Source organism: Marmota monax, unplaced genomic scaffold (genome assembly GCF_021218885.2).
Source record: "Marmota monax isolate L192 unplaced genomic scaffold, Marmota_monax_Labrador192_F-V1.1 WCK01_AAM20220418_F8-fsc01270, whole genome shotgun sequence".
In the NCBI taxonomy this organism is placed as follows: Eukaryota; Metazoa; Chordata; class Mammalia; order Rodentia; family Sciuridae; genus Marmota; species Marmota monax.
In genome coordinates, this window is record NW_026694628.1 from 11,010 (window position 1) to 28,729 (window position 17,720).

The 17,720-nt window shown below is 43.3% G+C and overlaps 1 protein-coding gene across 1 annotated transcript; it reads right to left on the bottom strand.

Annotated features, from left to right (window-relative positions):
* LOC124078165 (GTPase IMAP family member 5) lies at positions 1-6,585 on the bottom strand. The gene is made up of 4 exons (XM_046422865.2): positions 6,401-6,585; positions 4,699-4,791; positions 2,377-2,425; positions 1-1,838 (listed from the first exon to the last, which is right to left on the bottom strand). Exons 2-4 carry the CDS (start codon positions 4,741-4,743, stop codon positions 997-999), a joined length of 936 nt encoding a protein of 311 aa, XP_046278821.1. The 5' UTR covers positions 4,744-4,791; positions 6,401-6,585; the 3' UTR covers positions 1-996.
* Between the last annotated feature and the right edge of the window lie 11,135 nt (positions 6,586-17,720).

A 17,720-nucleotide genomic window follows, 5' to 3' on the forward strand; every position in this document is an offset into this window, starting at 1 on the left:
TAGTTTTTAAAAACATTTTCCACATTTTATTGTTATATTATAGTTGTACATATTGAGGGGATTTGTTGTTACATATTCATATTGCACACAATATATCAACACTCAAAAAATAAATATCTGCCTAAATTTTTAAAAAAACAGGACTCATGATGAAAACTACAAAACACTGGTGAAAGAAAGAGAGGAGATATTTCATAGATTGAAAGAATCTACTGGTTAAAGGTGTTGACTCTTGTCAAATTGATATAAAAATTTGGTAAACAATTATTATCAAAATCCTAGCAAAAATTTTATAAATAAGAATTACTTGGGAATTTATATGGAAACCCACACACACAAAAATTATTCCTTAAAATCCCCAGCATTTTCCCCCGTCTTCCGTTCCTCCTATCTCTAGGTCCCTTTCCTCTACTGATCTCCCCTTGATTTTTAGGACATCCATCCCTAACCTTTCTTTTTCTCTTTCCTCTCTAATTTCCACATATGAGAGAAAATAAATGACCCTTGACCTTCTGAGTTTGACCTGTTATAGATGGTTTCTAGTTACATCTATTTTCCTACAAGTGCCATCATTTCGTTTTTCTTTATGGTGGAATAAAACTCTTTTATGTGCATATACCATATTTTATTTACCCACTCATCCATTGATGGATACCTAACTAGGCAGTTTCCATAGTTTTGCTATTGTGACTTGTGCTGCTATAAACATAGGTATGCATGTGTCATTGTAGTAAGATGACTTTAATTCTTCAGGATAAATATCAACGACCTGCAGGATAAACACCATACGACCACCTGGATTGTATTTAGACAAAACATCCCTGGAACTGAGGCCGGAGCTCTGAACCCAACCGGAAGTCTGTTAAGAAAGAAGGGGAAACGGAGCTGCCTAGACCTGCAGCCCTCGACAGACCAGGGGGGCCTCTTTCTGAGGAGGATACTTAGAGCAGTGGATGCGGTAATTGATATATTTTGAAATCCCTAAAACACAAAGCATCAGACCTGATAATATATGATCAGCGCAATAACAGTAAGAATTAAGCTGCACCAAATAATAATGGCACAAATTTCAAAAAAAGTGCACTTTTCGGCTCTGCGGGTCGCCTTGACCTTGCAGTTCCTCTCCTCCTTCCGCAGCGCCTGCTTCTGCCTGTCCACCTGCGCCCTCACCTCGGCCACGTAGTGCGCATAGGCTTCCGGGCCGCCGGCGCCCCCGCCTGGCTGCAGCCGCGGCCCGGGGAGGAAGAGGTGGTCGCCCTGGTAGGAGCGCTCGCGCTCCAGCTGCTCCACCACCGCCATGAGCTCGGCCAGCTGCGCGCGCTGCTGCTCGCCCGCCGCGCGGTTGTTGAAGGCGCAGTACCTCCGGCCGCACTCCGCCAGCAGCCGGCGCAGGCCGAGGTTGTCCGTGTTGACCACGTAATGGTCCAGGGACTCGTCGCCCAAGTCTTCCCGGTGGGTGAAGAGCACGATCGTGTGCCTCATGGCCTGGGTCCCAAACACCTCCTTCACCCTCCTCACTGCCACCGCGTCCTGGGCCGTGAAGCGCCCCAGCTGGGTGACCAGGAGCAGCACGTGGGGCCCTGGGGCAGACAGCAGGTAGCAGTCTGCGATGTCCCTGTACATCTCCTGCGAGTGGGCCTCTGCCTCAAAGATGGAGGGCGTGTCGACCACCAGGATGTCCCTCCCATTCCACGTGCCCCTCTCCCCCTGGCAGGCCCTGGTCACCGACTGGGCGGCCAGCCTGGACTCAAAGGCTGGCCGGCAGAGGATGCTGTTTCCTGTGGCGCTTTTCCCGCTGCCTGTTCTGCCCACCAGGAGGATCCTCAGCAGCCGTGCTTCTGGGAGGAAGCCATCACGAAAAGTTAATATGTAAGAAATACTTTGTCAAGAGGAGGAGGAAAACCAGAAGGGCAAGACCCAGAGGAACGCTCACCCTAGGCCAATTAGGGGGCCATCTGCTCCATCACCTCACACCCACGTGTAGTGAAAAAAGGAAACTGGCACAAAAATCGTGGAATCAGTTAACCGAGCTGGTCGGAGTCCCAGACATTATTTCTTTGGGAACTGCTACATTTTGCCACCCTTTCCAGGGCCTTCCCTGTGCTCAGGCCTGAGGCCCCCAGACTCTCTCAGGAGGCCCTGAGCTATTCATCCTTCACTTCTGCTCCTCCCCTCCCTGCCTGGGCTCTGTTTTACAAGAGGCAGGGGAAGCTTGCCCTTGCTAAGGAGAGTATGCAAGCTAATAGCCTAATAGTTCAATTCCCTGGGAAAGGCCTTTGCTCCTGTTGGGGTGAACACAGTCTTGTGCCTGGGGAGGCTGGCCCCCAGCTCTATTGAGAAAAGCTCCACCCCGAGCTCCTCCTGCTGCCTCCTTACCTGTGGGGGAGGCACCTTCTCTGTCCTTCCAGAGCCCTTCTGCTTTTTCCTAGAGAGGAAAACAGACAAGGACGGCTCATGCTGGAGTTGGATGTAACATCTGACAGAAAACATCACATTTTATTGATGAGGACATGGAGGAAAAAAACAAAATCAAAACTTGCTGAGGTCACACACTATTTAACAGATGCTCTGACACTAAAACCTGCTGGCCCCAACAGGCAAGCACAGGCATGTCCTCTTCCTGTGGCCCATCTTTAGTGAGAGTGGCCAAAAAAAAAGACCAAACAGAGGACCAAACAAGTCAGTCAGGTGTTTACTACTGAGCATGCAGCTGTCTGGGGGCCTGGTCTGCCTTTAGGGTCTCAGTGCTGCCACCCAAACTGAAGTTTGTCTGGCTGTTGTCCCCACTCAAGAAACTCATAAAAACAATTCTTTTCTGTTTCCATGGTGATGTAGCACTTAGGGTGACTGCTTCCCTGATTTGCCCAGGACTGAGCAGAGTCCTCATCAAAGGTCTCTTTGTGCTGAAACTGGGAAAATTCCAGGCAAACCGGGAGGAGTTGTCCATCCAAGAAGTGGAGACTGTGGGGGTCCAAGTTGGGGGGAGGAATAGGGGGCATGTTTAGCATCTGAGGGAAAAGCTGGTATATCAGCTCAGATCAGTGCTCCTGCCCTCAGCACAGTCTTGGACCAGCAGCTGCCTCAGAGGTGTCTCTCCTCAAGCCCCCTCGCCTTCTTCATGGTCCCTCAGACCCTTTCTCTTGATGCTTCCTCTCCCACCCCCATCTCCTACTCCTGCACTCAGGAGGTCCATCCAGGCTGCATGGAAGAATGAGTTCTGGGTTCACTGCACAACCTACCAAAGTGCTCTCAGGACCTTGTTGATGCAAAACTTTCAGGTGTTTCCTTGTAACAGGTTTAAGAAGTTATTGCTCAAAATGAGCACCTAATTGCAGAATCTCAGGCTCTGTCGTGGGTCAATTGGGGAAAAAAAAAAAAAAGACTTTTTGGAATAAATGAGTTTTCCTGGAGCTCTATGGGATCACACCATAGAAGATCCCATCGAGCCCCTCTACATAAGAAATTATTCAGCGATCACCTTGACAGGAAACAAAAATTAGTAAATCAATTTGGAATCATTTTAACTTAAATACTGAATGTCAAAATTTAGCTTCTATCAGACAATTCCCTCGCAACTTCTTTGTAACTCCTCTGAGGATAGAGAGTAGAGAAATGATAGCAACTTTCTGCCCTTGGCCTCTCTGTTCTTCACTTAGTCCCGTGGAAACTCCCAGTTGGGATACACAATTCAGGTCTGAGTTACCCAAGCTGAGGAGCCACAGTCTGATCACATGACTCAGGCCTGCTCTGACATCCAAGCATGTGCCAGCCTTTTGCGTGGAGTGTTTTCTGTCCCCTGCAGTCCAGGAGACTTTGAAACTGAGCGTGAAGGTCATTCTGTGTTAGTTTGGCCCAGGCTGTGGCACAGGTGATCTAGTCAGTCATGAATGTAGGTGTTGCTGTGAGGGTGTTGTAAAGGTGTGACATTCAGCCTCCAGGACAGGGTAGAAAACTTAGTTGGGAAACTGAGGTTTCCCAGGGAAGGAACTCTGTATCCAGACTGCAGTGCCAGTTCCTGCCTGGGTCCAGCCTGCCAGCCTACCTACAGCCTTAGACTTTGCCAACCCCCACAGTCACAGGAGCGAGTTCCTGGAACTAAATCTCTGAATACATGTATCTTGTTGGTTCTGTTTCCCTGGAGAAGCTGAAGGATCATCAAAGCTAAATCTCTCTGGAAGCCCAGAGACAGAGCAAACCTGAACACAATTCTCAGCTTCCACTGGTTCTTTTTGAGGACAGGAAAGGGTAATGTATTGTGAAGATGCAACTTCAGTGGGGGAGGGCAAGCAAAGAAAACAGTACTTTATAGGTGTCAGCTCATCTGCAATGCTGATGGTATGAAATCAAGACACGGCCCCACCACCACGCTGCCCCTGGATCCCCTTGAAGATGGTCTCCAGGGGAGCAGTCAGGCAGGCTCCAGAGCATCAGAGGAAAGAGAAGACCATGTGGAGTAGGCTGCAGAAAGGGGGTGGAGGAAGGTTGGGGCTGAGAGTCCTAAACTCAGGAAGTTCTAAGGGACCTTGGTCTTGGGCTCTTCTCCACCCCTAACTGGGAAAACCAAGACTTCCCAGACTGCAGACAACAGGACTCCAAAGAGTGACAGTAGATTCTTCACTGTGGTTCCCAGGCTCAAGGAGGGGTAGCCCTGTGCCCACTGCTCCTGGGTCCCTCTGGGTGTCAAGCAGAGCTACTTACATAATTCACATGACATGTTTGGTCAAGTGACTGGTAGCAGGCCATTTCCTCCAAAGGTGAGAAACTTCTATCACTGCTCTCCCAGAATCCAGCCTGTGCAGAAAGAGAAGTAAAAACAGGTGTAAAGACGTCCAAGTTTTTCTCCTTTTCTCATGTGTTTGTTTGTTTTTAAGGCTTCCCCCCGCCCATCACAGTGTTGCTTCTGGGGTCGGAACTGCCACACCTCCAGCCAATGTGACTGTCACCATTTCCTCACTGCACCCTTCCCCAACTATGTCCCCTACAGAGAATCGTGCCCAGGACACTGCCAGCCTGGATCTCCCTATCGCCCACAGCAGCATTCTTGGCCAGGCATCAGCCTGTTCACTCATTTTCTCCTCAGTCCTTTGATTCATTCATTTGAAACTGTTGTTCTTAAACACCCCTCCTGAGCAGACATTTCTTGCCCTGGAAGGATGGTCAGATGGGTTTGAAGGACAGCTCCCACCCCAGTCTGGGATAGAATCCCCTGAGCTAGCTGGGGGGAGGAAGATCCCTGGGCCCCTCAGGAAGCCGCGCCTCCTGCAGCTTCTCCAGTGCCCAGGCCTGGAAGAACCTGGGTGGGGATGGACATGGTGGGGATCGCCTTTGGGGGGAAAGGTGACATGGTCTTAAACTGGTGGATTGGATCTTACTCTCACTTTGCAAAAGTAATAATAATAATACTCTCCCCCACTGCCCTCACTGGAGTCTCCTGAAGACCAACAGCACCCTGGTTAGGGAAACACAGTGTGCAGACATGTACAGGGCTGAGTCAGGGCAACTCTCAGGAACAAAGCCCTTGCTGCTTGCAACTTCATCCTGAAGAGTTGTTTTAACTAATTACCATTTTTATTTATTTATTTTTGGTACCTGGGATTGCACTCAGGGTCACTCAACCACTGAGCTACACCTCTAGCCCAGCCCTATTTTGTATTTTATCTAGAGACAGGGTCTCACTGAGTTGCTTAGCACCTCACTTTTGCTGAGGCTGGCAGGGAATTCACCATCCTCCCGCCTCAGCCTCCAGAAGTGCTGGGATTACAGGCGTGCACCATGGTGCCTGGCAAATTGTATTTTTTATCAGAAAATAAAGCAAATGCTTCATGTGAGCAGGTCACTTGAATCATACTCTTAAAATGTTTCTCCCTCTTTAGAATGGAAATTATTTCTATGTATTTATCAATAACAAGAAAAATAATTAGAAAGAAGTAAGATTACAATCAAAAGATAAATTTCCAGCCTGTTCTTCAAAGACTGAAAAAGATACGTGTGGGCAGGTCGGATGAGGGGTCAATTCTTCCCTCACCCACACATGCACCTAGATAGGGCCTCAGCAGCCACCGTGTGCACACATAAAAATGCTTTTGCACAAGAAGTAAGTTCATTAGTATTAAAATAGCACCACTGTCTGAGCTCACTCCCTTCAAAATTTTAGGTTCTGAAAAATATAACCTCAGTAATATTTGCAGCTTTCACCTATTTGGGATACTGGGGTATATAATTCTTTTTTTTTTAAGCATGTATAATTCCTGATCCTTATTTGGAATAAAGAAAAGATTTAGAAAGATCAAGTGCCTTGTCCAGGTTGGCACATATTGTTACTGGTAGGATGAAGGGAGAGAAAGAGAGGGGACACAGCAGGTGGGGTGGGCACTCAAGGAGATCAAAGCAAGCTCCTTACCTGGCCAATGTGACAAGTGCAGGTAGGGTCTTGCAAGGCCTGCAGAGTTCTTGGAGCAATCCCCTTCCTCTCCTAGGCAGCCTCTCTCATTGTTTTCTTGTCAATTCATAAAAACACAAGATCAGTAAGAGATGAAAACTGGCTCACAAAGTCTTACTACCAGAGAGAGAAGGATCGTGTTAAAAAAAAAAAAGTGATATATGGGTGTGACCACTGGAAGACAGCACTTTTTTTAAAAAAATAACAGTTTCATTTCCTTTCTCCACCACATCTCTGCAATGCTTTTCTTCAAAACAGGTTCTCTGCAGAATTAAGCTAGGAGACAATGTGCCTCTCCCAGGATTACCTTTTTTTTTTTTTAAGTACTGGGGATTGAACTCAAGGCCTGTGCATGCTAGGCAAGTGCTGTCCCACTGAGCTACATCCCCAGTCCTCAGTATTTTGAGACAGAGTGTCTCTGAGTTGTCCTGGCTGGCCCCAAACTTGCAATGCTTCCACCTTGGCCTGCTGAGTTTGTTTCTTACATGAAATTCTGGTTGGCAGAAAAGTTTCGACCCCAGACAGCTCTTCAAGTAGCCTACATGAGGGTTAGACACTTAGCTTGAGACATTCTATGGCTCCCTCTTATTTCTCTGCCAAACGTCCTGCCCTCAGTTTACCCCCACTACAAGGCTCAGCGGAGTTCCCTGCCCAGGCAGACTTCATTTCCACAATCACCAGGGAGATAACCAGTCCCATCCATGATGTGCTAAGCAAAGTGACAGGCACCCAACCAGAGTGGCTGATACCACTGTCTTTGTACACTGTCTGCTGGGAGCTCTGTGTGTGGGCTGAGCTGAGGGACCTCTGGAGACTTTCTCAGGGGATTAGGGCAGAGCTTGACCAGTTAGATACCTGCATGTTTGAGTTCAGATTAATTTTTTCACAAACACACAAAAAAACTATAAGCAGGAAAATGGGATACACTTAACTCTTGGATCCCAGCTCAGTTCAGAGAGGAGGGCAGTTATAATGCAGATAACACACAAAACACATTTTGCAAAGAAAGCCAGGCTGGACTTCCTGGCCTTCCATATCAGATGGTTATTTAAACTTCTCAGACAACAGATATTTCACAGAATGAGCTGGATGCACACCCACCTGAGAGCAAAAAGAAAGTCAGGCATTTAACCTGCAGAAGATGTTATCTTCTTGCTATTTAAAATGCTCTTATATCTCATTTTTGCCAGGTAGTGGGGTGGGGGGAACAGAAGGCCAAAGATGATCTCTGCTAAAACAAAAACAATGATTTTGGTAGACATTTATTAGCTCTAGACAGGCTTGTCATAAATGATTTTATTCCTAAGGCCAACTCATTAGGCCTGCTTAGCATGTATTTTATGAATATTGATATACAAGAAGGGGACGTTGCTCAAAGGTGTCAAAACCACAGTGATTAAGTGATTAAGCCTCCATGGTGGAGGGAAATGTGGAGTTTTACCCACCTTATGAAATGTAGGCTAGTAATCCCGAGTCCAGAAAACAGGGATCTGGATCCACCACTTCCTGTGCAGTAGAGAAAATGCAAATTGACTGTGGAACAAAGAATCTGAATTCCACCTTCAGTCCTCGCCTACAATGCTCTCTGGGCTGAGATGGGATGGCCATCCATTTAGGTCAATTGAGTGCCTTTCTTCTAATCTGCTTTTGATAAGCTTAGTTGATTTTTTATATTTAGTTATTTATATTTTTCTTGTTGATTCGAGAAAGCCGTGTGCATTAAAGATACAAATTATCTATACCATTACACACATGTATACCCCTTCTCTGCATCTTTTCCTTTCCTTTTTCAGAGTTCCATGGCTATTTGGGGTTCTTCTTTTTCATTCGGTGTTAATTGGTGGAATTCTAATTCTGGCCATCAACTGGTCTTACAACAAAGGATTGTGTGATTGCTGGTGAAAGAACTGTCAGCAAAATAACCAAAGGGGTAAATTATCCTTTTCTCCTACAGCTACAGAGAAAAACAGCAAATATTATTCCTACGAGATCTGTGAAATATCTAGCATTCAAAAGTCAAAGCTCTGTCCTGTGAAAATAACTCTGCCTATCTAAAAGTCTATAGATTACGATTGTTTTGCACTTCATGATATGTTTTCTAATAATGAGACACAAATCTAACTCTGGTCATCCTTAGCAGGTCTAAATACTTATAAGATTTCTTGGACTCTTGAGACTTTAATATTATGATCTTATAATACTTACAAGATTTGCAGAGAGATTTTCTGCTATGTGCCTCTTCTACCACAGACATACCTGTAAAAAATAATACAAAATAGTCAAAGGACTTGGTAATCTATTTAAGTTCATAATATACTAAGTAAAATAGAATGGTCAACTGTTGTAAAATGTCTTTGCAAATACCGCCCCCTGCTGTTTTGCTCATAAATGTTTTGTTTTTGTTTTTTCCCCCTCAGTCTGGAAATTTTAATACATGTTTTCTTTAGTGTTTCTGTTGTTCTTAGAAATCCCTCCTTTTCCACACCTTATTTAAAAAATATATTACTATGTCCAGACAAAAATCTATACATGAATGCTTATAGAAGCTTTATTCATTATTACAAAACCAATTGAAAGACCAAGGTGTCTTTGAATAGGTAAACAGAAAAGCTGTGGTCCATCCACACAACGGAACCACGTTCAATGCTACAAAGAAATGAGCTAATGAATCATGACAAACAGAGAGGAATTTAAATGCATATTGCTAAGTGAAAGACACTAATCCAAAAGGGCTCTGTTCTGTGTGATTCCAGTTTATGACGTTCTAGAGAAGGTGATGCTATGGAAATAGTAAAATAATCAGTGATTGCCAAGGGTTCTGGGAAGGGAAGGAGAAATGAACAGATAGAGCAAAGGTCATTTTTAGGGCAGTGAAATTATTGGGGATGATATTGTAATGGTGGGTACTGTCACTATACATATGTCAGAACCCATAGAATGTACATTACCAACAGTGACCCCCCTAATGTCAACTATGGGCTCTGATTAGTGATAGGTCAATATTGGTTCATCAATTGCAACAATGTACCCTACGAATGCGAGACATTACTAATAGCAGATACTGAGGGGGCAGAGGCAAGGTGTGTATGGAAACTCTCTGAACTTTCCAAAGTTTTCTGTAAACCTAAAACTTAATAAAAATAGGCCTCTTGATTTTTTTTTTAAGAGGTGGGTGAAAGGAGGTATGGAGAGTGAAAAGAGGTGGCTAAGGAAAGAGGAGGTGAGAAGAGAAGAGAGGATGAGAGAACTGGGAAAAGGAGAAGAGAAAAATACGAAAGGGAGGGGAAGAACAAGGGTAATTTGCATATGGTAAACTCCCTCCCCTTTAAGAACTCACAATTTGTTAGAGAGACAGCCAGGACAACTAAGGTGTCATCAAATAAAAATGGTATGAGTGCTGTGAAGATGTGAAGTAAGTCTTAGATCATTACAAGAGTCTTATCCTAATACAATGGCCCTTCCCAGGCTACCCTGAGTGACTTTTCTGGATCAGAGTGAAGGCTTCTTCTGCTCCCTCAGGATTCACCTAGCACTGTTCTCCTTATCTGATTGCTTGGGTTTTTGCTCTGTTTTAAACCTGCGTCTGACTTCTCTTCATCTTTCTGTTGATTCATTAATACGTACACATATTCATAGATATGTATACAGAGAGTAGATAGAATACAGATATAATATATGGTAAAATGTAGAGATATTTTACATACAAATATATTATGACTAATATATATACTAGCAGAGAAGTAGAACTATGATATTTAAAAGTCAAACTACTTGTGAGTAGGTAAAATATTATATAATGATACACTAATCAAAAATTTAGATTCCTATACCAATGGTTAAAAATTGTTTAAAGAGGTACAAATGATAACTCAATAGAGGAGAGAAAAATATAATCATAAAAAAATGTTCAACTAGGGGGCTGGGGTTGTAGTTCAGTGGTAGAGAGCCTGCCTAGCATGTGTGAGGCACTGGGTTCAATTCTCAGTGATATATATAATAAAGGTCCATAAACATCTAAAAAATTGTTTTTAAAACAGTTTAATTAATGAAAAATAAGGCAGAAAAATGAAAAAAAAAACAGAATAAATAAAAAACAGCTACTAGTTGGAGATTTTAATTTAGCCATATCAATAACTATATTAAGTTTGAATGACCAAATATATCAGTAAAAAGCCAGAAATAGTCAAGGCCCATTTATATAAAGACTTCTAAAACCCATTTTGAAAATAAAGTCATAAATAGGTAAAAAATATGAGAATGCTAAAAATTATATACCATCAAACAATATCCAAAAGAAAACTGGAGTAGTTATAATAATATTAGAAAAAGAAACTTCAGAACAAGGACTATTTCAAGGATAGAAGGGAATATTGCTTATTGATAAAGATGCCAGTCCACCAAGGTGATTAACAATCCAGAATGTACAGGCCCTTAACAAAACAGCACATCAAGAAACACTGGAGGTCAGACAGATGGATATCTACAATTACAGAGCGGGTTTCAACCTTTCCCTGTCAGTCATGAATAGACAAGTAGGCAGAAAATCCTAAGCGCAAGGATGACTTGAACAGCACTATTAACCAGCACTATTAACTATTAGCTGACGGGAGTTTGTAGGACAGGCCAACCAACAGCAGTGGGACACATGTTCTCAAGTGCACGTGGGGCATCTGCCAACACAAGCCCTATTCTGGGCCATAAATCAAACCTTAACAAATCTAAAAGAACATGTTTTCAGATCACAAGGTTAAGGGGTGGAATCTTACAGAGGTGGGCAAACTTCAGGGAGAACCTCAGGTCAGTAGGGATGTGCTCGTGAAGGGGGTTGTAAGGTTCAACAGGTTTCCTTTGCACATGCTCCCACCATGATTATTTTTAAGTGGATTATTTCTAGTATTATGTTTCGGTCATGGAAACACAGATAAGAAAGTAAGTGGAATTCTCATTTACTACCAGCGGGAATACAAAATAGTATAGGCACTTTGGAAGTAGTTTTGCAGTTTCCTTTAAAGTTAAACATACACTTTCCATGTGAACCAACAATCCATTTCCATTTGTTGATCCAAATAATTGAAAACTTATCCTGACAGAAAAACCTGTTGTAAATGTTTACAGAAAATTCATTCATAACCAAAAACTAAAAATGACTCAGATGTCTTTCAGCCAGGTGATATAAGTAAATAAGTTGGTGTATAGTCACAAAATGGAACGCTACTCAGCAATGAAAGTTATCTTGATTCACACAATATGGATGAAACTGCTCAGTGAAAGAAATAAGACTCCAAATGTTATTGAATAATCCCATTTACACAACATTCTGGAAAAGGCAAACACTATGGAAACAAACCAGTGGTTTTCAGGAGTTGGGGGTCAGGCCTCAGAAATGACGTCCCACTGCAGGGCATCCTTGGGAGACTCTATGTCCTACTGCATCGTGATTGCATGGCCTGTCTGACCCACAGGCCTGTGCACCACAAAGTTCAAATTTTAGATTATGTGAATTTCTGAAAGATCAACCAGGGTATTGATTTTTTTCCACCCAAGATGGAAAGCAGACTGAGACAGACTGATTTAACTGTATTATAAATAAATAACAACCACACTGCAGGGGGCAGGGGAGGTTACTTAGCTGATCTCAGTAACTTTGCAAGGCCATGTTTTGACTGGAGATAGTAAGGCTGAAAACAAAAAGGGTGTGCGAATCGAACTCTATCCTCCAGTTGCTAAGGTGGTTTCTCACAAACCCTTACGAAACCATCACACATTGCAATTCAACAAACAGGAAAGCCTGTGGTAGTTAATGGGATCCAGGTTTCTCACCATCAGGGAAAGAGGTTAAAATAAACAAAGGAATCATGCTAGAATAAATCCTGGGGCTGGACAAGGGTCAGAAATATCAACATGAACCTATGGCTGGTTCCTTTTAGAGAGGGAAATAAATGTAAAGAAGTGTGTGATGGTTAATTTTGGTTGTCAACTTAACTGGATTAAGACATGCCAAGAAAATTGCTAAAGCATGCTTCTGGATGTGTCTGGAGGTGTTTCCAGAGAGGACTAAAGTGTGGCCTGAGAACTGAGTGGACAAGACCTGCCCTGAGAGTGGGCAGCACCATCCGGGAGCCTGGAAGGAGCACAGCGCACCAGTGGCAGGGGCTTGCGTGCACCCACGCTGGACCTTCTTGCAGAATGGGGGTCACTTTCACTGCTGTTGTCACCTGTGGACATCAGACTCCAGGCTCCTCAGCCTTTAAACGTGGACTTGGGCCAGCAGCTCTAGGGCCTTCCAGGCTGTCACCGTGGCCTGGGGCTGCGTCATTGGTCCCTCTTATTCTGAGCCTCTGGCTTCTTAGAGTAGCTCGTGGTTTCCTCAGCTCTCCAGCCTGCAGACCACCATCTGGCACTTTCCAGACTCTCATCATATAAGGCAAACTAATAGATCCCCTCTTGTGGTGATATAGGTTCTGTGGTTCTGTTGCTAGCCACGTGGGTCAGCTGCACACACGGGGATTTCCTCGCTTCGTCCAGCCAGAGAGACTACAAGGAGTGGCAGCTCGGGAGCAGCCAGCACAGCCAGCACTCAGATCCTGGGTTCCAAATTCCATTCTCCAATGAAAGGAACCAGGACTCCTCAGAGGAGCATGAAAGTGGGGACTCCAGGGCTGAACAGGGAAAGTGAGCACAAGATGATCCCAGAGTATCTTATGGTGCCAGGAAATAAGAAAGTCAAGCAAATCAGTGAAATTTTTGAAAAGGATGGGGCCTGTCAAACGGGCAGATGGTAGAGGCAGAACTTTACTTCTATGCTCTTAAGGTTTCTCTCCCAGCTCCTTCTGAGAGTTAAACTGACACAACGTAGGTCAAGGGGAGAAAAAGCTACCATGTTCCTTAATCCACACTTCTCAGGGTAGGAAAGCCTTCATAGGAAAGGACACCCACAGAAGCAGAGTCCAAAGACACAGTACTGGCTTGACCCAGAGCGATAGGTTGTGCAAACGTGGTGAGGGAGGGCAAGGGGCTTGGGGGAGGGCTAAGTGGGTGGAGAAGTGACTGGAAGAGAAGGGCTGTGTGTTTGGATTTCCCTCAGCCCCAACCTTCTGAATAAGATGTTGCCTCCTTTTAGTAAGGAGAACATGTGCTACGTGGGGAGTTCATCTCTGGCTTTTAGGAAACAGAGCAAAGGTCAGAGTGATCTTCTTCCACCTCCTGTTAAGTGCCTTCAGCTCAAAATAATTCTTAGCCCCATTGGCCTATCTTGGGCAGTGTGTTCTGAACTCCAGGCAGCAGAGGGAACCTTAAAGCACTCCCAAGGGCCAAAGCTTTCTTTTTGTAGAAATGTTCCAGCTAGTGACCACAGGAGGGTTGATATGCAGCCCCTGATAAATTGGAGGCCCTAGATGATAGCTCTCAGTGATTACTAAACATAACTCCAAAAGGGACAGCAGGTGTCTGTCTCTCCACGGAAGTGCCTGCCCCACCTGCACGGTGCAGTGTATGAACCTTATAAGGATCTGCATTCAAATAAACAAGATGTGAAGAAATTCATAAAGACAATCGGGGACCTGTGAACCTCACCTGGATGTTTCATCATATTAAATCTTTACTGGATTTTTTATGTGGTAATAATAAAGGGCGAGTCCTACTATATTAGAGCTACACGGTAAAATGCTTATGGAGGAAATTATATGGTATCTAGGACAGGCTTTCAAGTTATGTGTCCATCCGCCAAAACTCATGTGTGAGACAATACTATAACATTCAGAGGCGAAATGATTGGGTTATGAGAGTCTTAACCTAATCAGTGTGTTAATCCTGATAGGGATTAACTTGTTGGGAACCATAGGCAGACAGGGTGTGGCTGGAGGAGGTGGGTGTGCCTTTAGGGTTTATCTGTCCCTGGTGAGTGGAAGTGGAGCTCCCTCTCTGCTTCCTGGTGGCCAGGTCCTGAGCCGCTTCTTCCTCCACACCCTTCTGCTGTGCATGGGTCCAGAGCAAGAGAGTCGGCCATCTATGGACTGAGACCTCTGAAACCAGGAAGGCCAAATAAACCTTTCCTTCTCTAAGATTATTCTTGTCAGGTCTTCTGGCCCCAGAAGGAGCAGGAGTTCAGATGGAACAAGGTCGCCCATGCGGGATCACTGTTGACACTAGTGCTGGACACACCGAGTTCAGTACACTATTTCCAAAAGTTTTTAGGTATAGTGAGTTAAGTGGGGATCTGTGAACCTCATTTCTCAAGCTCTCTGAAAAGTAAGACACACCACTTAGGGTCATTTGCTAGGTCTTGATAAAGCCTTTTTGGTACACTTCCCAGATATTGAGAAATCAAACGACTCTAATGACTGACTAATAAATATTTTTGCAAGTCAAGCGGTTTCCACTATTTGGCTTTCAACAAAAATGAAGGAAGACATATCCATTAGTGGATAATTAAAAATTAATGATAGATCACTATGTGGCTTTTAACATTTCTCTTGTAAGGAGTATAAAGAATTGAGTAGCAATGCTATAACAAAATTGTTCTCATTTCTATTCATTTATTTATGTGAACAAGATTTCTGAGCGCTTGCACTGATCAGAACAAAATATTAGAATAGAGTCGACACTGTTTCATTCCAGATGAGAATGACATCATCTATGTACATATGAAATAAATGAAAAAAATCCTTCCATCCATTGGGAGATGCATTTCCAAAATTAAAGTTACAGATAAACTATTTTATAGAGGTGATGTATTCATGTTGCTTCAATCAGTTATGTACTAATATTACTTTAATAATAGGTAATCACAGAAAAAAATTTCACACTTAAAGCCTTGTGGTCATAAACATTTTTTGTTCAATTTTCATATATATCTTTGTGGTAGAAATGGATGTGAAGGCAATGAAGATTTTTCATGCATAAAAATCCATTACAAGAAGATAAAATTCTGTAGGGAGGTAAATGAACAGCCAAAGAGGCAAAGGAACAGAGTAAAATGTCTAACTATTTAGAAAAAAAACTTGCTCATGTCTTTCTAGAATAGCTGATGGTTGATATCCAATTACCACGTCATCTGTACTATATCAGAAATATTTTTTAAAAGAAGGATTAATCTTTCATTAAAAAATGTTTATATATACAATGTGCTATAAAGTACATTCTTTGCAAATAGTTATGATGAAGAAATTTTAGATGTTCAGTTTAAAATGCTCACAAGAGGATTTATATTTTAAAAAGTTGCTTTAGTGAAAAAATAAGCAAAAGTTTGAAGAACATCAGAGAAACCTTTTTATAACTGCATGAGGTTTTGTTTTGTTTTGTTTTGGGTACTGGGGATTGAAATCAGGTGCACTCAACCATCCCCAGCCCTATTTTGTATTAGATTGAGAAACAGGATCTCACTGAGTTGTTTAGGGCCTCACTAAATTGCTGAGGCTGGCTTTGAACTCATAATCCTCCTGTCTCAGCCTCCTAAGTCGCTGAGATTACAGGCCTGTGCCACTGTGCCTGGCTAGGATATTTTTATAAGAAGACTCAGACAGCAAAAAGCCAAACATGACCCAAATATTCACAAACAGTGGAATGGATAAACAAATGGTAGGATACCCAGACAATCGAGTGATGTGCAGAAGTAAAAACGAACAAATTGTAACTCTCTGCACTGACATGGATGAATCTGACCAAATAACCACTCTCTTCCCCAAAGAGAATAGTCTGATCTTGTTTTTGTCAAAGTTAACCATGAAAAATACTAAAAATAAATATTGTTCAGAGCAATCGATATAGGTGATAAAACTATAAAGAAAAACGAGGGCATAGTCACCACAAGAGCAAGACAGTAAATCCCCCAGGTAAGAGGCAGGGAGACTGGGGAGCCATGGAGGTGAGGTGGAGACGTCCAGGGCAATGCTCTGTTTTAAACTGGGTGTTTGCTCCTTGGACCGTCTTGGTGGACCGTCTTGATGGACCCTCTTGGTGGACCGTCTTGGTGGACCATCTTGACGGTGTACAGATAGTCTCAAGCAGGTATGATACACTAGCTATAAAATTGCAACTGTATTGGAAAACACAAAACAAGATCTGCACTAATGGAAAAGCACACAAGTTTCGTGTATGAAATACTACAATAAAACTATATTTCATCCAAAATCGATATGTCCAGGTACAATTCTATTTGTAATCTCCACTTTCTGTGTGTGGAATTGGCTCACGCTTTCCTAAGGCTCCTCAGGGACCAAACAATGTCTAAAACGCAGCCAGGTCAGCCTGACCCCGGGCCTCAGAGCAGAAGAGCCAGGCAGCCCCACCGCAGGACAGAAGGAAGCCAGGTGATGAGCTGACCTCACACCTGGCAAAGGCAGCAAGTGTGGCTCAGGACTACGTGTTGTGAAGACCAAGCTGGGCTGCTTCCTCACACTGTGAAGATTCACAGATTCAGTTCACATCTGCGCAAACTGAGACAATGAGAGCCTTGGATGAACCATAGGAAACTCTATGTACAGTTGGGTCAATTGTCTTCACCAGGATGCAGCCAGGCCAGGTGCAGGGGCTGCAAGCCTGCAATCCCAGAAATTTGTGAGGCTGAGGCAGGAGGATGCAGGTTCCAGACCTTCCTGGGCCACCTAGTGGCGAGACCCTGTCACAAAAAAAAAAAAAAAAAAAAGGATCTGGGAATGTAGCTCATGAGTAGAGCACTCCTGCATTATATACCAAGTATTTGGGGGAAAAGAATTATGAAGCCAGAAATAATAAAAGACAGCTTTAAAATTTTTCATATAGCACAGATGCTGTCAACAAAACAATAGATTTTTTTAAAAGAGAAAACTTTAAATCTGTTATAAATAGAGCTCACAAAAATAAACATGTGCAACATCGGTGTAGACTGCTCGTAGATGAACGATAAGTGTCCAAAACCCTACGAAAAAACCTCAACTTCCTAAATAGGTGAGGAAGTAAAAACTAAAATAACAATTTGAAAAAATATTTTAAAGTTATAACATTGGCTACTGGGGAAAATTAGTGGTGAGGTTGGGAAGAAAGAGCAACGGATACTCTCTGCACTCATTGCTACTGAAATGCAAGTTATTATAGCCTTTTTGGAAAGCTCTCAGATGAAATTTATTTTATTTTAAAATATTTATATCCTTCAATGCAGCGATCCTATTCCAAGAGCCCATCTCCTAGCAATTAAAGGTCCTGTTAGTACAGACCAGCACTGCAGCTTTGTTTCTAGAGGCCAAAGTACAGGAAGGGAGGCTCATCAGTGGGGACGGCGCTGAGTAAATTCCAATACGCTCCTCTC